Source organism: Anastrepha obliqua, chromosome 4 (genome assembly GCF_027943255.1).
Source record: "Anastrepha obliqua isolate idAnaObli1 chromosome 4, idAnaObli1_1.0, whole genome shotgun sequence".
In the NCBI taxonomy this organism is placed as follows: Eukaryota; Metazoa; Arthropoda; class Insecta; order Diptera; family Tephritidae; genus Anastrepha; species Anastrepha obliqua.
In genome coordinates this window covers 26,117,923-26,139,694 of record NC_072895.1, presented here as the reverse complement: position 1 = coordinate 26,139,694, position 21,772 = coordinate 26,117,923, and the positions used below count along the sequence as shown (strand labels likewise).

Here is a 21,772-nt window from a genome sequence, read left to right as displayed (position 1 = left end):
CTGCAGAAACATTTTTTAAACTCATCCGCCGGAATCGCGTTCAATACGGCTATCACAGTTTTTTGGATCGCCTCGATGGAGTCGAAACGCCTCCCCTTCAGCTTTCTTTTCAGGCGCGGGGACTAGAAGAAGTCCGGAGGGGACAGGTCTGGGCTGTAGGAAGGGTGGGGAAGCACCGGAACCCCCATCTTGGCTAATGCAGAGGTGCAGAGGAAGGCGGTGTGCGCCGGCGCATTGTCGTGATAAATGGTCCAATTGTTGACGAGGTCGAGCCGAACCCGGGCGACGCGGTTTTTCAGCCGAAGGAGCACTTCTTTGTAAAATGCCGCATTTACAGTGCTTCCTGGAGCAACAAACTGTTTAGCTTTACGCAAAATGTGATCGAGTAACGTTGCTCCAACGATCGCTGCATTTTCGCCACTGCTAAATCCTAACACACTTTTAAAACAGCTTTCACGCACGGAGCGATGTTGACTGCACCGCTGTTGCCAGCGAACTGGGACCGGTTTCTAGTGGAAGGGGAAGGTCCAACGATCATTTTCCCCCACCAGCCGATTCGGGAAGGCTCAATACTTTTCAATCAAACCCTGTACATTGACGATATTTGGCTTGCAACTGGCATAATAATCGATTTGTCGCATTTGTAGTCACGGCGTACATACATACTTACATATTCCAGATATTCAAAAAATAAATGCCATGAAAAATTCATTCCAACAATATTTCGGTGCCGTATTATCATTTTACGTTTTCAAGCTCTTAAAATAAACACCCATTATAAGTAGGATTATAAAAATAATTATTAATTAATTATTTGATTTCATTATCACATTAGCATTCCTTTTTTAATATATGTATGTACGAGTCCAATACTTTTGCACAACCCGATGTGACTGCTCTCGGTACTGGAAATGTACGATTATAAAAATATCTTGCGACGTCTAACTAAAGGAAAATTATTCAGAAATATAAATATTATTAATTAAGTTCATACTGAGCCCCTACTTATAATGCAAACTTACGCCGCTGCGTTTGCGCGTGTCGGGTGAACTTCAGCTTGACTTTATTTTAAAGCGGCCACGTTTCATATTCTCGCAGTAATAATTTGCGTTCGGTGCATTACACATTTGCGGTGCTTATGCTTTTAAAAATTAAGGAGAAAAACCGATAAAACATTGCCATTATAAATGCAAACGGGATAAACGGTAGTGTCATTTGAGTTGAAAGAGATCAAAAAGTAAAAAGATTGAGTAAAAATATCAAAAAGTAATCGCCATCATCATAAAGTGGATAAGTAGCTGTGATATTTTTGGGCAACAAATTTAAAGGTAAAGCAGTGAATAATATTAGAAAAAGGACTATGGTGCGATGTTCTATATCTATAATTGAACTCCAGTTAAAATTTTGATCAGACTTGGATTTTTAGCACAAAGTTAATGGAAAGTGTAAGATCGCCCATCCAATCATTATTTGCAACTACTTTAGGAAGCGGAAAATACTATTATAATATACAAAAGGCTGTTACTGTTAAAACAACAACAAAAAAAACTACAAAAGGCAATCATACTATGGATGAATGAACTGCAAGAGTTGACCGCTCTCTCGCTCATAGTCAGCCAGTGAGAAGTTACCTCGCCGTGTCGATCTAAGGACTCACTCGCTCACATTTCTCTAACGGTAGCAGCAGCATCAACTGAAACCGTGAAATTCAAACAAATATTTATTGAAAAATGCGTGTGTTGTAAATTTGGTTTAATTCCTGACACATTGACTAAGGAGATCTATTTGGGTAGGCATTTACCCAGCAAAAACTTATGGAAAAACTAAATCTGCCTCCCTCACCTCAGATACATGCGTATGGACAATGGAGTACTTACTTACTTATGCGGCGCTACAACCGTGTGTCGGTTTTGGCCGAATCCAAAATAGCGCGTCAGCTATTTCTGTCCTGCGCTCGTTGGTGGCAGTTGGAAATCTTGTTCCTGCAGCAGTTGGTCTTTCCAACTGATATGTGATCTTCCTCTTCCACGCCTTCCTTTTTGGGGTACCGTGCCGTAAATTCGCCTTGCTGGCGCGTCTTCTTTCATACGGGTGACATGGCCAAGCCAACGTAGCCGCTGTATTTTTACACGCTTAACCATGTCCATGTGACTATATACATAGTTCATACAACTCGCTGTTCCCCGGTACGCGGTGCTCCTCACTAACGCGGAGGGGCCAAAGATCTTACGCTGAATTTTTCTCTCGGAAGCTCCCAAAACTTTTTCATCCGCTGTTGACATCGTCTATGCTTCTGCGCCTTATATAAGGACGCGGATGATGAGCGTTTTGTAGAGTGCCAGTTTAGTTCTTCGAGAGAAAGAGCTCGACTTCTCAGTTGTCTACTGAGCCCAAAGTCACAGTTGTTAGCAAGAGTTATTCTCCGTTTGATCTCCAGGCTGACATCATTTCTGTTATTAATACTGGTCCCAAGGTAGACAAAGTCCTTCACAACTTTGAATGGTTGGTTGTCAATACTAACATATGGTCCAAGACGCGCAGACTCTCTGTGTGTTGACAGCAGGTACTTTGTTTTACCCTCATTCACCGCAAGACCCACATTGCTCGCCTCTCCCTTTAAACTGGAGTATGCCGGGCATACAGTGCGGTTGGTTTCGTCGGCATATGCTAGTCGCATGGTACTCTTATGAAAGATAGTACCAGTGCGGTTCAGCTCGGCAGTGCAAAAGATTTTTTCCAGCAAAGGGCTTGAAAAAGTCACAACATAGAGAATCGCCTTGTCTGAAACCTCGCTTGATATCGAACGGCTCCGTGCTATCAAAGACGGCTTTGAAATCGACGAAGAGGTGGTGCGTGTCGAGTTGTTTTTCATGGGTTTTCTCCACGATTTGGCGTATTGTGAAGATTTGGTCTATGGCGGACAATGGAGTACAGTCGAATGAAAAATTTATCAGGAGGCCTGGCACCAAATTTTCCATATCGATGGGCATAAGTTCTAACTTCCTTCATGTTAAATTCATTAAAGAGTAAAATAACACCCGTCAGATTCTAAATTTACAGTAGCGCTGGGCTGCTAACTGATCACAGCGTAATTGTAGTGCGAAGTTACTGGCAAGTGGCTGGAGGAGTAGCAGCCAAAAGCGTTGTAACTGAGTGGTAAATTCAGAGCGTAGAAGCGCTGAGGGCAGTAGGGACTTCAGACAGACGAAAATTTCTGATTGCCCATTCGACAGAGGTCCTCCATCAAATTATTAGGTAGCATTAAGCCGTAAGTAAGCAATAACATAGAGTCACAAACTCGAGCAAAAATTAATTTGTATGGGGTGTGCCAGAAGTGAAACCCTATTTCCACTCAAATATGTAAAGAGTCTGTCTCAGTTTTGTAAAGTAAGAAGTATGAAAAGAAGAGGATAGGTAAATTTTCGTTTCGAGTTATAGAGACGAGCAACGAAGGTAAAAAGAAAGAGTAAATGACCCACAGTGCCAGAGCTCCATATTTTTTCTAAAAGTATGTTCCTTAGTGGACTAGACTACGCTGAGCCCGACAACCAAATTTGTTTTCTCATAATTTTTATATGGTCGATGAAATTAAGATAAATTTCGATGAATTTTCAAAGTTCAAATATCAAATACGTTTACATTTGGGACAACAAAATTTTTGATTTTTGACGCATAGAAAAATAGCAGAATTCGTTAAAAATGCTCGAATTCGCTGTTATAAGTCAAATGTAGGTACAGTGGCTAAATAAAGAACTCGGGCATGGATATATATGGGGTTGTAAATGCGCTTCTGGTACTGCAAATGTGTGCTTCGTCAACGGCAATATGGACCACAAACAATACCTAACAATTATGAAAGGAAATTTGGTCCAATGTGCTTAAAAATTGGGAATTAAGTACAATTTTCAGTACTATAAAAAAAAAGATTCCAAGCATAGGGCACCTGATGTCCGCCTATGGCTTATGTACAACTGCCCTTAAGTACTTGAAACAGCTCCACAATCTCCAGAAATCTGTGGGCTCATTTGAGTGGGTGTCCGGGTTCTTGATTGAGCTACTGTATGTGTATGTAAGCATAGATACACTACAGCAAAAAAAATCGCACTCTTGTTTGAAGATATACTTATATTAATTAAATATTTATAACTATGAGAGAACACAAAAAGTGGATTGGAAAAAAGATTTAAAAGATTTGGTCATTAGCTATGGTGAAAAACAAAATTGTGAGAGGAACTTCGGCTGCCACGGCACAGAGAGTTCGGCAGCCGAATTCTGTATGATCATTTCACTTGTATTCACACACTCCCCAATCAGTCGTTGTTCAGACGACAACGAAGTCTGATTGGTTAATTTTTTCGTATACCACTAACGCAATCTAAGTTTTTTTTGTAAACACATCTCTTGTTACATCAGCCCATTAGCTGATGCTGTCACATTCGCTCAGAGCCGACGGTCTGTTGTTGAGCACACCTTCTCCATTATTTTCACCATGGAATGAAAGAGCCTAGCTTTGAGAGATATGAAGCAACCGTCAGAGGAACGCATTCTTCAGTCCAGGGAGTCATTAAAAACTTTAAGGAAAGTGGAGATGACGTATCCCGCCCACGAACTGGCCGACCTCCACTACTTACAATTCGAGAGGAACGATATATCCTGGAGCAAGTCCAAAGGGTTAGGATTAGAAAAATTTCAGAAAACCTGAATTTATAGTTTTTCAAATCTGTTAGCAAAGATACTGTGCGAAGAATTGTGAAAGAGGCTGACTTTTATAGGCACGCTGCACGAGGAAAGCCAATGGTATTTCTAGTAAATCGACAGAAACGACTCGCCTTTGCCAAAGAATACATTTGTAAACAAGCCCAAAGACTTCTTGAATAAGGTGATTTCCACGGATGAGAGTAAGTTGTGCATTTTTGGCATTAAAGGTAGACAACTTGTGTGGAGAAAACCAGCAAACGCAATTGATGTTCAAAATTTGAAAGCGACTATGAAACACAGTGAAGGTAATGGTTTGTGGTTGCATGTGTGCAAAAGGAAACTGAGAAACTTAGAGTTTATTTCGACAACTATTTATCAAAAAGTGTATTTGAGCATCTTCAAACATAATTTAAAGCCAAGTGTGGATAAATTAGGATTGGGGTCAGATTATTTGTTTCAACAAGATAATGGAACCCAAGCACACAGCTCTCGTAACGAAGCTTTGGTTGTTATACAACGTCCCTAAACAGCTTAAAACTCCTTCACAGTCACCTGATTTAAGTCCTATAGAGCATGTATGTATGTGATTTATTGGAGTGTAGGATTCGCCAGCATTCCTTTACAACGAAAGAAATGCTCAAGAATTTAATGATAGATGAGTGGAGCAAAATCCCATGCGAAGAAACGTTGAAGTTAAAGAAATCTATGCCAAGACGTTTACTAGAGGTTATCAGAAGATTATCCAATTCCTTACTAATTGTAATTCTAAGTGCTTAGTATTGTACCTGCATTGATTAGTACGCAGATTTTTGCGTTCAAGGTCCTTGAAGTTAGTTTAGTTTCGTAGTTCTTTTTGTACTATGTTTCTGGTTTTGATAAATATCTTTATACCAAAGTATGCAAATTATAATAATTAATTAAATAAATAATAATATAAGTTTGGAAAATTTGGAGGGGATTATCTTTTCAGTGATAAATACTAAAATAAAAAAAAACTACAAAATATTTTATAAAAAATTCACCAAAACTAAAAACAAAAAACCAAATCAAAATATATATTTCCTAAGCATCAAATATTCTACATTTGTGCGTATCTACAAATGCATGCAAATTAACTTTATGTGGGAACGCTGAACGTTTTTAAAAAGATAAAAACGAATGTTTTCTTCCAAAGCGAAGACTCAAGACATTCGAAACTGACTGAAACCGAACTGTCCTTTAATTTAAAAATATCTCATTTTTAGCTTTCAAATTCTTTATCTTAATTCTAGCTCTTACTTAATATTTCTAACTTGCAATGTTGTTTGTCTTAATTTTATTTATAAATTCGAATTGGATCTTGCAATTTTGTCGAAGTATATTGAATTAAATTTTAAATTGTAATTTCTATCAAATTGTTGTTTACCCAGTAGCGGAAATCGGCATTTATTTTATTGATCTGATTAGATTTCTTCACAAGAGTCCAGCGAGCGAAATGATTACATTGTAGAAAAAGTATTTAAGTTTACCATTTGATTGAGAGGCAAGGGATATTATTAACTTGCATGGATATATGTATGTCCAGGTGTATGCACGTTTACCGTACGCTTGCCCAGTGCTTAGCAGAGAACTGCACCGGCTCAGTGTAAAACATTTATACGCTTCGCTTGAACAAAAAAACAGGCCTTTGCGTTCAAACGATCGAACTTGTTCAAATAAGTTATTGTCCTTGTTCATTTCAGCTCAATCAAATCATGTGCTGCGTTTTAGCTCTCCGATGTTATCACCAATCGTCTTCATAGCAGCCGTTTCGGGTATTCGCTCGTTCGGTTGTACATTCATTTTTTTGAGCAAGAATAAAAGGGCTATAGAGCCAAATGAACCGGTTTGAATACGTATGATCCCGCATGAGTTTTTGCTTGTAACTAACGATAGCAAAGTATATAAAAGCAAAATTTTAAAGCAAAAACACTATATTTTCATATTTGTTTTTTTTTTTCTTAAAACTTATAATAAAACACGAAAGAAAATAATGTAAATAAGGTAACATTGCTGAAACCAACTAATCCTTTCAAATACGAAACGCAATTTACAGCGTACATTGTACGCCAACGGTCGTTTGCACGAACATGTGCTATTTACAATAATGACAATTACTTCTTTGAACAAGTTTGATCATTTGAACACAAAGGCCGATGCTAATTTCATTCAATGCTGCTTTTTTTTTTTTATTTTATATTTTATTACAGTGACCGGCACTCGAAGTTTAACCAACTTCAGACCGCTCGCGCAGATGATGCACGGGCATCAGCTGTCTGTTAGTTGGCTAAATGACAGTTCAGAGTATTGTTTACAAGCGCGCGCGTTCAGAGTATTGTTTACAAGCCGAGAGCAAACGCGAAAAAAGCAAAGCAGTAATGGATTTTAAACGTAATAGGGTGATTGCTTTTATATTTGGCTGGATAATCACAACCAGCGATTGTTCGTGAGCTCGAGCACCTTAAAGTAAATCAAGTTTTTGTTTATCGCACCATTACTCGTTACTGGTAGCATCACCAAACGTCAAGGAGGTGGTCATCAAAAGACTGCAACGTCACGTGAAATGGTTCAAAAAACGAAGAAACGACTTGAACGAAATCCCCGACGAAGTGCCAATCAAATGGCGAAAGAACTGAAAATATCTGACCGTAGCATCCGCGGCATACTGAAAAATGATCTCAAAGTCAAGCCTTACAAGACCCAAAATGCGCCAAAGCAGCAACAAGTCAGACTTGAGAGAGCGAAGGAGTCACTTCGCTTGGCTGAAAGCGGTCAATTTTCGAACTTTGTGTTTTATGACGAGAAAATTTTTCAAATTGAGCAATTCGTAAACTCCCAAAACGATAGGGTTTACTTGACCGACCGTGCATACCAGAATTTGAGTCATCGGTTAGCCACCAAGAGGCAGCACCCACCACAGGTAATGGTTTGGGCCGCTGTAACTGCAGATGGGCGCTCTCCAATCCTTTTCATCGAGCCTGGCTTAGAAGTGTATGCGAATTATTATCGGGAAAGTATTCTGGAGGTTGCTTTGAAGCCATGGGCAGACAAACATTTCGGTGGCAGACCATGGACGTTTCAACAGGACTCGGCACCGTTTCACAAAGCTCGAGTGAACCAAGAATGGCTAAAAAAAACAACGTTCCGAACTGCATAACGTCCACACAATGGCTCTCAAATTCACCAAACGCGAATCTGATGGATTATTCACTTTGGGTCATTTTGGAGAGCAAGGTCCGAACTAAAAGATTCACCAGTCTCGATGCACTGAAAAAAACCATTGCCCGTGAGTGAGCCAAAATACTTGCAAGTCACATTCGGGCAGCTTGCCATTCGTTTCTGGACCGCTTTAAGGCCATAGTTAAGGCAAAAGGTGGTCATATCGAGCAAAAATTGAATTGAAAAAATTGAATTGAATAAAAGTCACTCTCCTAACTAAATTTATAGACTTTTTAATTGGTTACACTTCGAAGTGCCGGGCCCTGTACAAGCTGGCAAGCAGTGGAGTGCGTAAAGCTCAAATTGAAGATAAATGTCACGCCACCTTGTATTTATAAGTTGGTTATAAATAAGTATGCAAAGTGATATCAGTAGAACAACTGATTTTTTTTTTTTGCATAAGATTTAATGGTTTAAAGGCCAAAGAGATAAACTTACAATCTGATTCGAATTTTCACACTCGAATTGCAAAAACCAAATACGTATAAATTTGGTTTTTATACTATTGCTATCACCTTGTATGAATTTTGCTTATGGACATACGTTCTTTGCAAGAAGATAACGGAACGTCCAGGTCACTTTCATTTTCATTTCGTTTTTTCATTCAAGACGTATCTATAGAAGGTGGTTTGATTAGAGTACAGTGAAACCTCTCCTTGCGGACATCTCCAATAAGCGGACACTCCCCATAACCGGACAAAAACTGAGGAACCAAGCTTTATGTTGTGTTTTTAGAACGAATTCCACTCTAATAACCGGACACTCTAATAACCGGACGCGGACACTTTTTCTCATTTTATTTGTTCTAATCACCTCTCGAAAGCGGACGCGGACCTCTCGGTAACGGACAAGCAAAATATATCACTGAACAAATGTGTAAAGAAAACAATAAAAACCTCTCATAAGCGGACGCGATACTCTAATCCACGGACAACAAAGATAGTGGATAGACAATAGTTGAAATAAAAGATATTAAAAGAATATGGATGGGCGGTGATAACGTCAACAAAAAGAAAAAGTTCTTAAATGCGGATGGCTCAAAAATTGACCATTTGGGTTTCGAATGGTTCGTTAAGGCCAGAAGCCAAAATATACCAATATCGGGTATTATTAGGAAAAAGCAAAAGAAATCGCTGGCCGATTAGGTATTCAAAATTTTTCTGCGTCAAATGGATGGTTGGAGAAATGGCGTAGGCGTCATAATGTGACTTTCAAAATAATATGTGGGGAATCTTCCGAGGTTAATTTCGAGGATTGTGTGCCAATATGGTAGGAGATAAAGAAAAGCCATTGGTTATCGGAAAAGCAGCATGCCCACGCGCCTTTAAAATAGGCAATTTAGGAAGTTTGCCAGTGGAATGGAAGTCAAACCGGAAAGCTTGGATGTCTCGTGAAATTATGTGTGAGTGGCTAGAAATGCTTGATAAAAAAATGGGCTGCCAGAAGAGAAAAATTTTATTATTTTTGGACAATGCTACAACTCACCCTCGAGATATTAAACTAGATAACATAAAGTTGATCTTTTTACCTGCTAATACAACATCCGTTTGTCAGCCCCTCGATCAGGGTATAATACAAAATGTTAAGTGTCTTACAGATGCCATATAATCAAACATATTTTGACAAAATTAGGAGACATTCCAATGGACAGACTTTCAAAAACGTTTGACATTTTGGAGGCTGTTTTCTTTATGAAATCTTCATGGGACAACGTAACGGCAGAAACAATTAATAATTGTTTTTCGAAAGTCGGGTTTCAAAAGGCTCCGCTTGAATGTTCTGACTTCGAGGCAGAGGATGATATTTCCATATCGACACTAGCGGCTTTGATAAAGATTTTAAATGAAAATCAGCAAGGTCAGTATACAGAAGAGCTTTTGTTAATCGACGAAGTTGTTAATACAGAAGACAATAATATTGACGTTGTCATTGACGAAATTAATACTGAGGAATTATCTGACGGAGAAAGCGAAGACTCAAATCATGTATGTGTCCAGGATGAATGTCAGATCAAGTCATATCCTGAAGCATTAGAACAACTGCGTCGAATTAAACAATTTCTAAGAGACAATATTGCTGGATTCCAATACGCCAAGACTTTAGAATGTCATCTTGAAAACCTTTTTCTGAAACATAAACAGGAAAATCTACGACAGACTACGGTATATGAATTTTTGAAGCCTAAAATATAAATATGTTCAATCAAATATGTATATTCAAATGTGTAAATATACTCATTGTTCCCAATATAAAAATGTACATACATACATTTATATTTTTCAATAAATATGAAAAAAACTGAACGTACCATAAAAGAACATAAACAAATTATTTAAAGAGGTGGGATAGTAATTTTAACCTAGAGTTTTTTTTCAACCCCCATAAGCGGACGAAAATTGTGGAACCGTGAGTGTCCGCTTGTGGGAGGTTTCACTGTATTTGAATTCTTCTTCTACATTTTGCCTTTAATTGAGAAATGCCAGTAAAACGAAATGACGGAAAGTTGTTGTTGTGTTCTGAATGCGCGACAAACTAATTTTAGGTCTGTTCATGAAGCAAATACTTTGGAACAATTGTTACAAATTATCAAGTTTTGGTGTTCATGTACCCAAAAAATTTGCAAAGTAGGGGAGAATGAGAGAGCAAAATGACATTTCATTTTGAGGGGAAGTTGCACGTTTTTATGGAATAAATTTTTACTTGTTAGAATTTGCAAGTGAGAAAAACAGCTGATCGCAAGCTAAAAACAAACAAACATTTTAAAATTGGCGAATTGCAGTTGCTAATGAGATGTTCTGCATCTGACGGCGATGGTGAAATGCAACAAATTATTGTTGACAAAATGATATCATGTGATTCCGAAGCTCGTTATTTTGCATTTTATTTGCTTTTTTTGTTTTTTTTTTTTAATTTAATGCGAGGTGCTTCAAATGAAATTTTTTTTTTAAATTTTTGTTCTATCTATCTATCGAGTTGTAGGCCCTGGCATCTAGTACTCGTTCTTGTATTAGTTTTAGTATTATATATTAATTCTAATAAATAAATAAATAAATAAAATAATTTTTGTGTTTTTTCCTGTTTGCAATTTAATCAGCTGTTCGTAAAGCTTAAAAATTGTTACTGGTTTTGCGTTCATGATTTTTTTTTTTCTCTTTGGGAAATAATTCCCGGAAATTAAGTTATTGGTAGGCTACTGAATAATTTTTACCTCAACAAACCTTTTATCTATTTTTGTCATTTATTCCATTCTTCTCTTCGCTTTCCTTTGACATTTCTAATTTAAAAAATTTTGTTGTTGCTCGAATACCACCACCTTGAATAGACGCCTTGTTTAATATCTATAATTTTTCCTAGGCTATAATAAAAAGGAAATTGCAAAACAACCCGCAATGTGTGTAAAAATACAGCTAATATGTTTTTTTTCCCATCTTTCGCAGACTCAGATAACAAATAAAAATGATTCCTTTGATGCGCAAGTGGTCACAAATGCGATGGCCTTTGACAATAGCTGGTGGTGGCCCATACAGCAGAAGCATTAACAGCATAATTCAACGGCAAACGGTTATTTCCCCGCGCAGTCTAACAACAATTATTGGCTCTCAAAATATTGAGCATTCAACTACTCAACCAGTGAGCCAGCAAAAATTGCAAATATCAACTAGGTGAGCGGGAGAACCGATTTAAATAGTACTAAACTAATCACCAGCTAACATCTAATAAGCTTTGTAACGCCTAATAAAGAAAATATTTCATATTTTAACTGAGTGTTAGTGAATTAAAAATTTTGAAATCATACATAAATATACAAAAAATTTAACAAAATCAAACATAATTCTATGGTTGAGAGTGAAAAACATTAACACAAACGAAACATAACGGGCTAGAAACATCACACACGCAAGTCAGTTACAAAACAAAATTGATTTATGAGTAGCCGTAGAAAGTAGCATAAATAATCAAAATAAATAAATGGAAGAGCCTTCTACTGAGCAATGCGTAATTTTGTATTCACTTTGGAACAAAAATGTTGACTGAAAGTTTGAAGCAAACAAAGTATCATTGGACTTACACTATTGGAGATAATTCACAGTCAAAATAATTATAGTTATACTAATTAAAGAATCATCATCAACCACACGGGCCAATAAAAGTGAAAGAAAAAAAGCACCAGAAACCAGAATACACTTTTCTTAAGGTTTTCGTCAAGGTGAATGGATGTGGGTCAGATTTCCAAGCGATTTAAGATTAAAAGTACAAAAAGTGCGCCTCATATTTGAGGTTATGTCGCATTGCGACTTCTTTCTTCCTAAAAAACCATGCATAATATATTTTCTTCGAATTCTGTTAAATTTGTTCCAATTTTTTTTTTTTTGTTTTTTGTGTTAATAAAGTACTAATCGACTATTCGATGGCTGAGTGGTCCTTCGTAAGCTTTTGATTATTGAGAAATTTACAAATTATGCATTTTTAAATGTGCCATCTCGGTGATACGTCCCCAATGTACATCACTATCCAAATACAAAAAACCGGTACTTCTTTTGTAGCGAAATTATAAAATTTATTGTATTTTAAGACTGCCGCCAATGTGAAAGCACTTCCAAAAATCTCATTATTTGATTCCGTTCGAACAATTTTTAAGTATTTTTAAGCTTAAACTCTTCTATTATTTGAGGCAAGTTTTGAGAAATAATATTTTTAAAAACCATTAAAAAAACCTGATATTTGGAGGTATTTTGAAATCGGTGCAACTCACGTAAATCTTAAAATTTTTCGGAAATATTTTTCCAAAAGTCTTAAATTACCAGAAGTCATAGTTTTTCAATTATGATGGAAAAAGCACCATTTTTTTTATTTTGGTGACGCCCCTTGCCATCAAAATGTCATTTGTATTAAAAAAATCGGTAGTGAATGTCAAATGGTAAAGCTGCGCATTAATGTATCAAATATTTACTCGACATTTCAATGAAAATCTTGACTGAACATTGTTGAATTCAGGCACAGTTTGAATGGTACCAGTCACGAGCTCTGTCATCACTTGATTTCTATCAATTAAAGCGATTCAGTAAAAGCTATACCAAATTAAGAATGGCCAGTCAGTCCATTTGCTTAAGAACATACCTTGAGTTTTCTTTTTTGCTTATTGCTTATTACTTCGCAACTCTTTTCATAGCCCCCCATCTGCAATGGAATGCCAAGAGATATTTGATCCACGCTGGGCGAAATGGCGAACGGAGATTCAAGAGTACATGGACGTTTTTCCAGGTAAGAAAGAACTAATATTTTAATACATGCAAATGTATGCTAGCGCCGCCCGCATTGTCGAGAGAATGGCGCTCCATATGTTACCTTTGGTCTTAATATCATGATGTACATCCATCTCTGGATTATTGTGCTACAATCCCAGGATTTCCCTGCTAGGGGTTTGCAGATCACGAGAGCCTTTATTGCTTTAGACAAGATTGCGTCAGCATGCCTCTTCCAGCTAAGCTTGGCATCCAGAACAAGATCAAGATACTTAACTTCACTGACGAAACCAATAGCAACCCCGCCCATACCGATCTCACTCATTCCTGGTGAAAGGAATGATCGCAGGACGGGTTTATATCCAGACTGCAGCAGGGACTCTATACATCTGCAGATGGATCTCTGCACGTTTCTCTTCTCTACTGCGCGACACACTCCCGAGTTAGAGGCGTTGTCGAGAGCTCCGTGGCTCGAAGAAGGCACAGAGAACAATTTCCTTACAGTCAAAGGCACTTTGGATCTCCGCGCATAGCTCATACAGCGCAATGTCCGTAGACCTTCCTGACCTGTACTCGTGCTGGTTTTGATGGAGAGTGTTTAATCTGTTTTCATTAGCAATAATTTTCTCCTTTACTTGCAGTACAAAGGTGGTGAGCCTAATTAATCTGAAGGATTTAGCCAGTGAATAGTCTTTTTTTTCCTACTTTTGGTATAAAGGCCTCCTTTTGGTGTAAAGGCCTTCTCTACAAGTGCTCTCAACGCAAAACTGTCTCGCATTATTCCAACTAGATTGGTGTGACTAACTCCCCGCCTTACGGTAGTACTAACGGGCGGACTCCATCATCATCCAGGGTCTTGTATGGGTTAAAGAGCTTGGTAAGCAATAGTTTAGCATGTAGCAATTTCATGTAGGCATCCAAAACGCTTGCAAAGTAGGGGAAAGTGAGTGAGCAAAATGACATTTCATTTTGAGAGGAAGTTGCAAGTTTTACTGGATACATTTTTACTTGTAAGAATTTGCAAGTGAGAAAAACAGCTGATCGCAAAATAAAAACAAATACGAATTAAAATTTGCGAATCGAGTCAAAGTTCTAAATTTAAATAGAAATTGTGATTAAAATGGAGGATGTAAGTGAATATATTTTAGATAAAATTTATAAAGTTTATTTGAAGTCATATATTAAATAGGAATTGGCCAGTGCTACCTCCCTTTGTACCTCTGAACCACAGTCTCCGGCCTCCAAAGGCTGTAGTGAAGCCATCTCAAAGATCGGGCTAAAGCGAATAAACTATTAAACCTTTTAACGATGCAAAGTTGTGAAGTGGAAGATCTAATTATACTCCACCCTCATCGAAAAATTTAGCAAAAGTATTGACATACATACATATTAAAGTGTGCCCTCGGGGAACATTTCGAAATTATCATTTATCATTTGTAAATTGTATACTCCCTAAGCCGAAAGTAAATTTCCATTCGAAATTTGTGTTTTGTCGAATTTCAAAAATAAACTCGTACTCGTAAGGCCCTGCACTAATACTTGCTTATTTTATTCGCCTAGCATACATATACAGATGTAATTCTCATCAGACTTATATCATACATATCCACTTTATAGAAACCCCACATAACAATACCATCGTATTTCCCATATTTGCAGAAATCTTACACACTCTCACCGAAGTAGTCAAAATTGAAAAAGGGCCTATCGTTGCAGAGTGGTTTAGAAAGGTGCTGGAAAGTAATAATTCATGCAAAAGTTAAACCAACTGATTTTCGGACACTTTCTTTACATCGTTTTGCAGGTTCTATTGCACAATGTACCAAGCTCCAAGCCGATGTACGGCATGGTCGCAGTCTTCGCATACAAGAGTCTAATCGAAAAGGAGCAGGTCAGGGCAGACAAATTAAAATTGGCATATTACCTCGGTTGGTGTGTTGAATTGGTGAGGCTGCCACAATTATTTCATCATCAAAGACAAATCGCTAATCAGTTGTAGTTCTTTAACGCAAATTCAACTGCATTTTTTCTATTATACTTATGCTTATACTTATACTTATACTTATACTTATACTTGTACTTGTACTTGTACTTGTACTTGTACTTGTACTTGTACTTGTACTTGTACTTGTACTTGTACTTGTACTTGTACTGGTACTTGTACTTATACTTATACTTATACTTATACTTATACTCATACTTATACTTATACTTATACTTATACTTATACTTATACTTATACTTATACTTATACTTATACTTATACTTATACTTATACTTATACTTATACTTATACTTATACTTATACTTATACTTATACTTATACTTATACTTATACTTATACTTATACTTATACTTATACTTATACTTATACTTATACTTATACTTATACTTATACTTATACTTATACTTATACTTATACTTATACTTATACTTATACTTATACTTATACTTATACTTATACTTATACTTATACTTATACTTATACTTATACTTATACTTATACTTATACTTATACTTATACTTATACTTATACTTATACTTATACTTATACTTATACTTATACTTATACTTATACTTATACTTATACTTATACTTGTACTTGTACTTATACTTATACTTATACTAATACTAATACTTATACTTATACTTATACTTATACTTATACTTATACTTATACATGCATACATACCTACATATGTATATACTATATAACACATGGGCTGAAAAGTCCCGGGCCTACCAAAGAAATCACGCTTTTGTTTAAGTCCACAATTAGATTTGTTCATCAACGTAATTTCCATAAAGAACAACGCAATCAGTCCAGCGCCGCTCTAACATTTCAAAACCACTTTTGTAGAACGATTTATCTTTTGTCCCAAAATAGGCCTCAGTTTGAACGATAACCTCTTCATTCGAGCGAAATTTCCTACCCGCGAGCCTTTTTTTTTAGGTCTGCGAAGAGCCAGTAGTCGCTGGGAGCCAAATCTGGATGGATGTGGGAGCAATTCGAAGTTCAATTCTTGTAGTTTTGCCATTGCTTTAATTGCGTTGCGTTGCGTTGCGTTGTCTTGATGAAACAAAATTTGTTTCTTTGCCGTATGTGGACGTTTCTTTGCAATTTCGGCCTTCAAACGCTCCAATAACGCTATGTAATTTTCACTGTTGATGGTATTTCCCTTCGTCGATGAATATAACACCACGCACATCCGAAAATACCGAGGCCATTACCTTTCCAGCCGATTGTTCCAGTTGCTGCCCATTCAGCTGACGGTCATTTTGATTCCGGAGTGAAGTGATGGGGTCCATGATTCCATGGGGGGATCCATGATTCATCACTTGTCGTATATCGACGTACAAATTCCGGTTTATTACGTTTAAACATGACCAAACACTGCTCAGAATCATCACACGTTCTTGTTTTTGGTCAAAAGTGAGCAAACGCGGCACCCACTTTGAGCAGAGCTTTCTCATAGTCCAATTAACACTCCTGCTGACACTTCATTTGATATCTTTGCGATGTCAGCTAACTCACGCAACTTCACTTTTCGATCATTCAAAAGGAGTTTGTGGATTTTTTTGATGTTTTATGGTGTTACCGCCTTATTTGGATGTCCACTCCGTTATGCATCATCGGTATCTCTACGACCACGTTTGAAGTCAGCAAATCATCGTTTGATTGTTGTTTCTGATGGAGCGTAGTCGCCATAGCACTTTTCAAGCTGATGCTTCGCTTGCACGATACTTTTTTCCCATCAAGTGGCAGTGTAAAATTAAAACACGAAATTCTTTTTGATCCATTTTTATGAGAATAACAAAAGTAGCGTCACTCTTAGCCCAAAAAACTCAGCGGCTAATGAATAGAATATCATGAAATTTTTACAGCTGTCTTTGAGTGGTGGTGAATGCAGCAAAACTAGTGCATCTATATATAATACTTATGTGTTAGGCCCGGCACTTTTCAGCCCATGTGTTACAATATATACATACATATAAATACATATATTTTTCCACAGCTGCATGCTGCCATGAATATTTCCGATGACATGATGGACCAAAGTACTACTCGTCGCGGCCAATTGTGTTGGTATAAATTGGAAGAGGTTGGCCCTACTGTCATAAATGATGTGATCATGATAGAATCCGGCATTTATGAAATACTCAAAAGAAATTTCCGCCAACTCGAGTGTTATGACGAACTGGTAGAGTTATTTCGTGATGCAACCCTTAAAGTAGCTCGTGGTCAGTTATTGGAATATCTAACTTCAAAGAATAATGTCAACACATTCAATGTAGAAACGTTCAATACTATAGTGCACTATAAAACTTCCTGTCACACGCTGTATCTGCCCGCAGCATGTTCTCTACATTTAGCAGGGTGAGTACCTATAAAAACAAAGAGAATGGTAAAGAACGGTAGCCTAAGTGAAGTAGCCAATGGCGAAAACCGAAGCACAAGAGTCGTACAAAGAGTGTAGAGAGGTCGGAAGTTCGAGGGTGAGTAACTATAAAAACAAAAAGAATAGTAAAGAACTGTAGCCTAAGCGAAGTAGCCAATGGCGAAAACCGAAGCACAAGAGTCGTACAAAGAGAAAGAGTTGGAATTTTGAGAAACAGCTCATGGTTTCTTCATTGCGTTGTCATACCACCGGAAATTAGACGTGCAATCATTTCACGAGTATACGTGTTGACTTAACCCCTATCTGACTTTTTCTCCTACCCACACTTCGCGAAAGTGCAGTTTTGACACAATTAAAGGCAAAGGAGCTAAATACGACTCGGCTATCGGTTAAAAAAGTGTTTTGGAGATTGAAAGAAGCGTTGAAGGAAACTTGATTTATTATTTATTTATTCATTTTATTTTCATTTTATTTTATTTCTGAAATTAAACCTGCGTTCAAACCACATTCTATATTTATTTTTAGCATTAAAGACCGTCTATCATTTCACCAATGTAATGCCATTCTAGTTGAATTAGCTCATTTTGGTCAATCACTCAACGACTTCCTCGATTGTTTTGGTAATCCTGATGAGACTGGCAAGATTGGTACTGACATAGAGACCAACAAGTGCTCATGGTTAGCAGTGGAGTGCATGCTACGGGCTAATCCAGAGCAAAAGGCTATTATGGAGGCATGCTATGGGAAGAAAGGTATGTTTGAATGTAGAAATGCGCAGAATACTTGCGTTTCTACTACTACTCAATACTTGAAGAGTTGGGAAAATCGTTTTGTTTTTTGTTTTTTCCAAATTTCATATACACACTGATACATAAAGGTTTATTCATGACGCTAATAATCAAACATAGATTATCAAGTTTTGTTGTTCATGTAGACCAAAAACTTGCAAAGTAAGGGAAAGTGAGAGAGCAAAATGAAATTTTATTTTGAGGGGAAGTTGGGCAAGTTTTTGCTGGATATATTTTTACTTGTAAGAATTTGCAAGTGAGAAAAACAGCTGATCGCAAAGTAAAAATAAGCACGAATTAAAATTTGCGAATCGAGTCAAAGTTCTAAATTTAAATAAAAATTGTGATTAAAATGGAGAATGTAAGTGAGTATATTTTAGTTAAAATTTTATAAAGTTTATTTGAAGTCATATATTAAATAGTAATCGGCCAATGATATAGAGGTATGTACTTCTGAGCCAAAGTCTCCGGCCACCAAAGGCTGCAGTTTCCGAAATACAAATTGAAAGTAGGTTTTGTGTTTTATGCTTTTATATCTTGATTATTAACTAATTTGGCAATAAATGCATAGACGGAAGCAAGGAAAATATGAAGAAAGCTGTGATTGCAACAACAATACAATTGCTAATGGAATGTTTTGCATCCAGCGATGAAGAAATAGAAAAAAATTGTTGTGGACAAAATGAAATCATGTGATTCCGAAGCTCATTATTTTGAATTATATTTGCTTTATTTTTATTTTGTTAATTTATTTTATTTATTTATAGGAGGTAGCGCAAGTGAAAAAAATTTTAATTTTTGTGATTTTTCGTGCCAAGAATTTAATAAGCTGTTCATAAAACTTGCAATTTGTTACTGGGTTTGCGTTCATGATTTTTTTTTTTTTTTTTGATAATTTTCTCTTTGAGAGCAAATTCTCGTAAATTAAGTTACTGGCAAATACTAGATAGAGATTTTTACATGGACAGCCTTATATACATATATATTAGGCCGGGTCGATTTGTGGGGAGGCAAAAAAATCGCCCATTGCTCTGTGAAAATCATATTCTAGGGATCAAAATAAGAAACTTTGCCGAAGGAACCATACCTCTAAAATGAATTCTGATGTCCCCCAATTTGGGTCGAACTTTTTAGTTTCTTTTCCCATGTAAAGGCCAAAAATGGTGATATTTTGAAATGATTGTATGGGGAACCCCCCAGGGGAGTTCCAGGGGGTGTGCCACTGACATGGGTGGATCGGCCGTTCAAAGTTAGTGGGGGTCGGTCATACATTTGGACTCGATTGGAGCACTCTAAATGGCTCAAAGGGGGAGTTTTCGTTCACCCCAAATTGGAGGACATCAGAATTCGTTTTAGAGGTATGGTTCCTTCGGCAAAGTTTCTTTTTTTGATCCCTAAAATACGATTTTCACAGAGCAATGAGCGATTTTTAAATCGACCCGTCCTAATATATAATATATACATATTAAATAAGGTCTCATAGAAATTTTACCGAAATTAGCAAACTAAAGAAGATAATGGGAGTTTTTTTTTTATTTTATTTCAGATCCTCAGAAAGTTGAACGTGTCAAGAAGCTCTATTCAGAATTGAACCTTCCTGTAGCCTTTGAAAAGTACGAAGAGGAAGCTTGCAACTGGGTCAAAATGCTTATTCAACAAGCATCGAACGGAATAACTCAGGGGGCTTACTATGATTTGATTGAGTATTGTTGTGGAACTTTAAAAAAATAATGTAATTACAAAATAAATTATTAAGATAAAACAAAACATTTCTCTGTGGTGGCTCTCATTACTGCCGCGGTTTCTAAAACAATAAAACTTGCTACTAAAAATGATTTATGTGATTGAACATTTATTCATGATAGACCGTTCTTCACGCAGGTGGAGCAATAGGTCTCTGAAAACCGAAACATTAAGGGGACACGGTGGTCTAGAAATTTCAAAAAAATCGTTTTTTCGATATTTACAAATTATAGTATCTTAAGAATATACTGAGAAATTTTTATGCGGAAATTCCCAATATTATAGCTTCTACACCCCATTAACTAGGTGGAGACGGTACGCGCGCTCCTGTATCTCAAACTTTAAACTCATTTATCTCAAAACGACTTTTTTCGACCTGGTGCTGTCAAAAACAAACCTCAACCGAATCGTCTGAAATTTTATTATGTTCTTCACAACATAAGTGGCTATCGCCCGTACTAGAATCATATTATTATTTCAATTATTTCGTTTTTTTTTTTATGAAAAAACTGAAAAACGATTTTTAGAGTATCAAATTCAAAACCACGCCATTTTGTAAAATTTTTTAAATTTTTCTTTATTCTAGTGCGGGACGGATAAATAATTTTTTTGGTTTTTGTGTTGCAGATAAATAGAAGAGCCAAAAAGGACAACACTGTTCAGGTCCAATTTTTCGGGAGGGTCGACTTCAGCGCCAGTTTTAAAATTATTAAAATTAAAAAACAAATTTTTTTTTTCATTTTTGTATGTAAGAGAAGTTAAATAAAAAACCTAAAAAATTTAAATACCGTTTTCATTTTTTTATTGTAAAAAAAATCCTGAAAATACCCTACATTTTCGAGCTCTTGACCCCTCGGGACCCCTTAAGCGTTTTTTTAAATCAACATTTTGCTTATTAAAAACATCGTCCAAAATAACGAATCCTTATTTTCTGACTAGAAAAACTTCAAGACGCACGCCGCAATTATTTAATTTTTAATTTTCTGACTGATTCTTCCAATAGTTTTGTTTGGCTCTGCAACATTGTTTGGAACCGTCCACGACTGATTTACTCAATTTAGAAAAATATATTATATATAAATATTAGGTCAAGCTCTGGCCTTGACGCACAATCGACAGGCTTCGGCATGTTTAGGTGCCCCGCACGACAAAAAACCACCTATTCATATGCCCTCTTCAACGCACTCACTTAAAACCCTTCTCTCTCTGGAGCCACCCCGTCGAAACGGCATGCTTCTTGGACCTTAGATGAGATAGACCGCGATGACCGATAACTTCACAGCGCTTGATAGGGCTTTGTGAGCTGATACAAAAACAACAATCACCGACAATCGACAAGTAATTAAAGAGAAAATTACGAATAAAAACTGCGCAAGATTATAATTTACCGGAACGACCCGGATTTATAACCTGCCAAGAACTGCTGAACTTACATTTTCCCCCAAAAATGTATAAAGAATCTTTTTTGCTGGATGTCGTCATCCAGGTTGAATACCGTCATCAACCAACCGACCAATGCACTAGAAGGGATTGAGTTCCGATGGTTGCCGATTCTACGTAATGGAACGACCCGGATTTACTGACTGTGACACCAGCAGCATTCCACGTGTACGTAGCACAAATATTCCCCATGCTGCTACAACTACAACAACAATATAGTTTA

At 36.8% G+C, this 21,772-nt stretch overlaps 1 protein-coding gene across 3 annotated transcripts; it reads left to right on the top strand.

Annotated features, from left to right (window-relative positions):
* Positions 1–1,231: 1,231 nt before the first annotated feature.
* Positions 1,232–20,133, top strand: LOC129245920 (farnesyl pyrophosphate synthase-like). 3 transcript variants are annotated; one of them, XM_054884362.1, is made up of 8 exons: positions 1,232–1,328; positions 11,373–11,597; positions 13,106–13,197; positions 14,838–14,908; positions 14,983–15,123; positions 17,195–17,556; positions 18,104–18,330; positions 19,913–20,133. In XM_054884362.1, exons 2-8 carry the CDS (start codon positions 11,392–11,394, stop codon positions 20,095–20,097), a joined length of 1,284 nt encoding a protein of 427 aa, XP_054740337.1. In that variant the 5' UTR covers positions 1,232–1,328; positions 11,373–11,391; the 3' UTR covers positions 20,098–20,133. The 3 variants fall into 3 exon arrangements, with proteins under 3 accessions (XP_054740337.1, XP_054740338.1, XP_054740339.1); XM_054884363.1 differs by lacking the exons at positions 1,232–1,328; positions 11,373–11,597 and adding an exon at positions 11,629–11,836; XM_054884364.1 differs by lacking the exons at positions 1,232–1,328; positions 11,373–11,597 and adding an exon at positions 11,989–12,142.
* Positions 20,134–21,772: the final 1,639 nt, after the last annotated feature.

Coding starts and splice junctions, on each gene's coding strand:
- LOC129245920 (XM_054884362.1), top strand. CDS start 11,392: ATGATTCCTTTGATGCGCAAGTGGTCACAAATGCGATGGCCTTTGACA. Junction 11,598..13,105: donor AAATTGCAAATATCAACTAG/GTGAGCGGGAGA, acceptor CTCTTTTCATAG/CCCCCCATCTGCAATGGAAT. Junction 17,557..18,103: donor TGTTCTCTACATTTAGCAGG/GTGAGTACCTAT, acceptor ATTTATTTTTAG/CATTAAAGACCGTCTATCAT.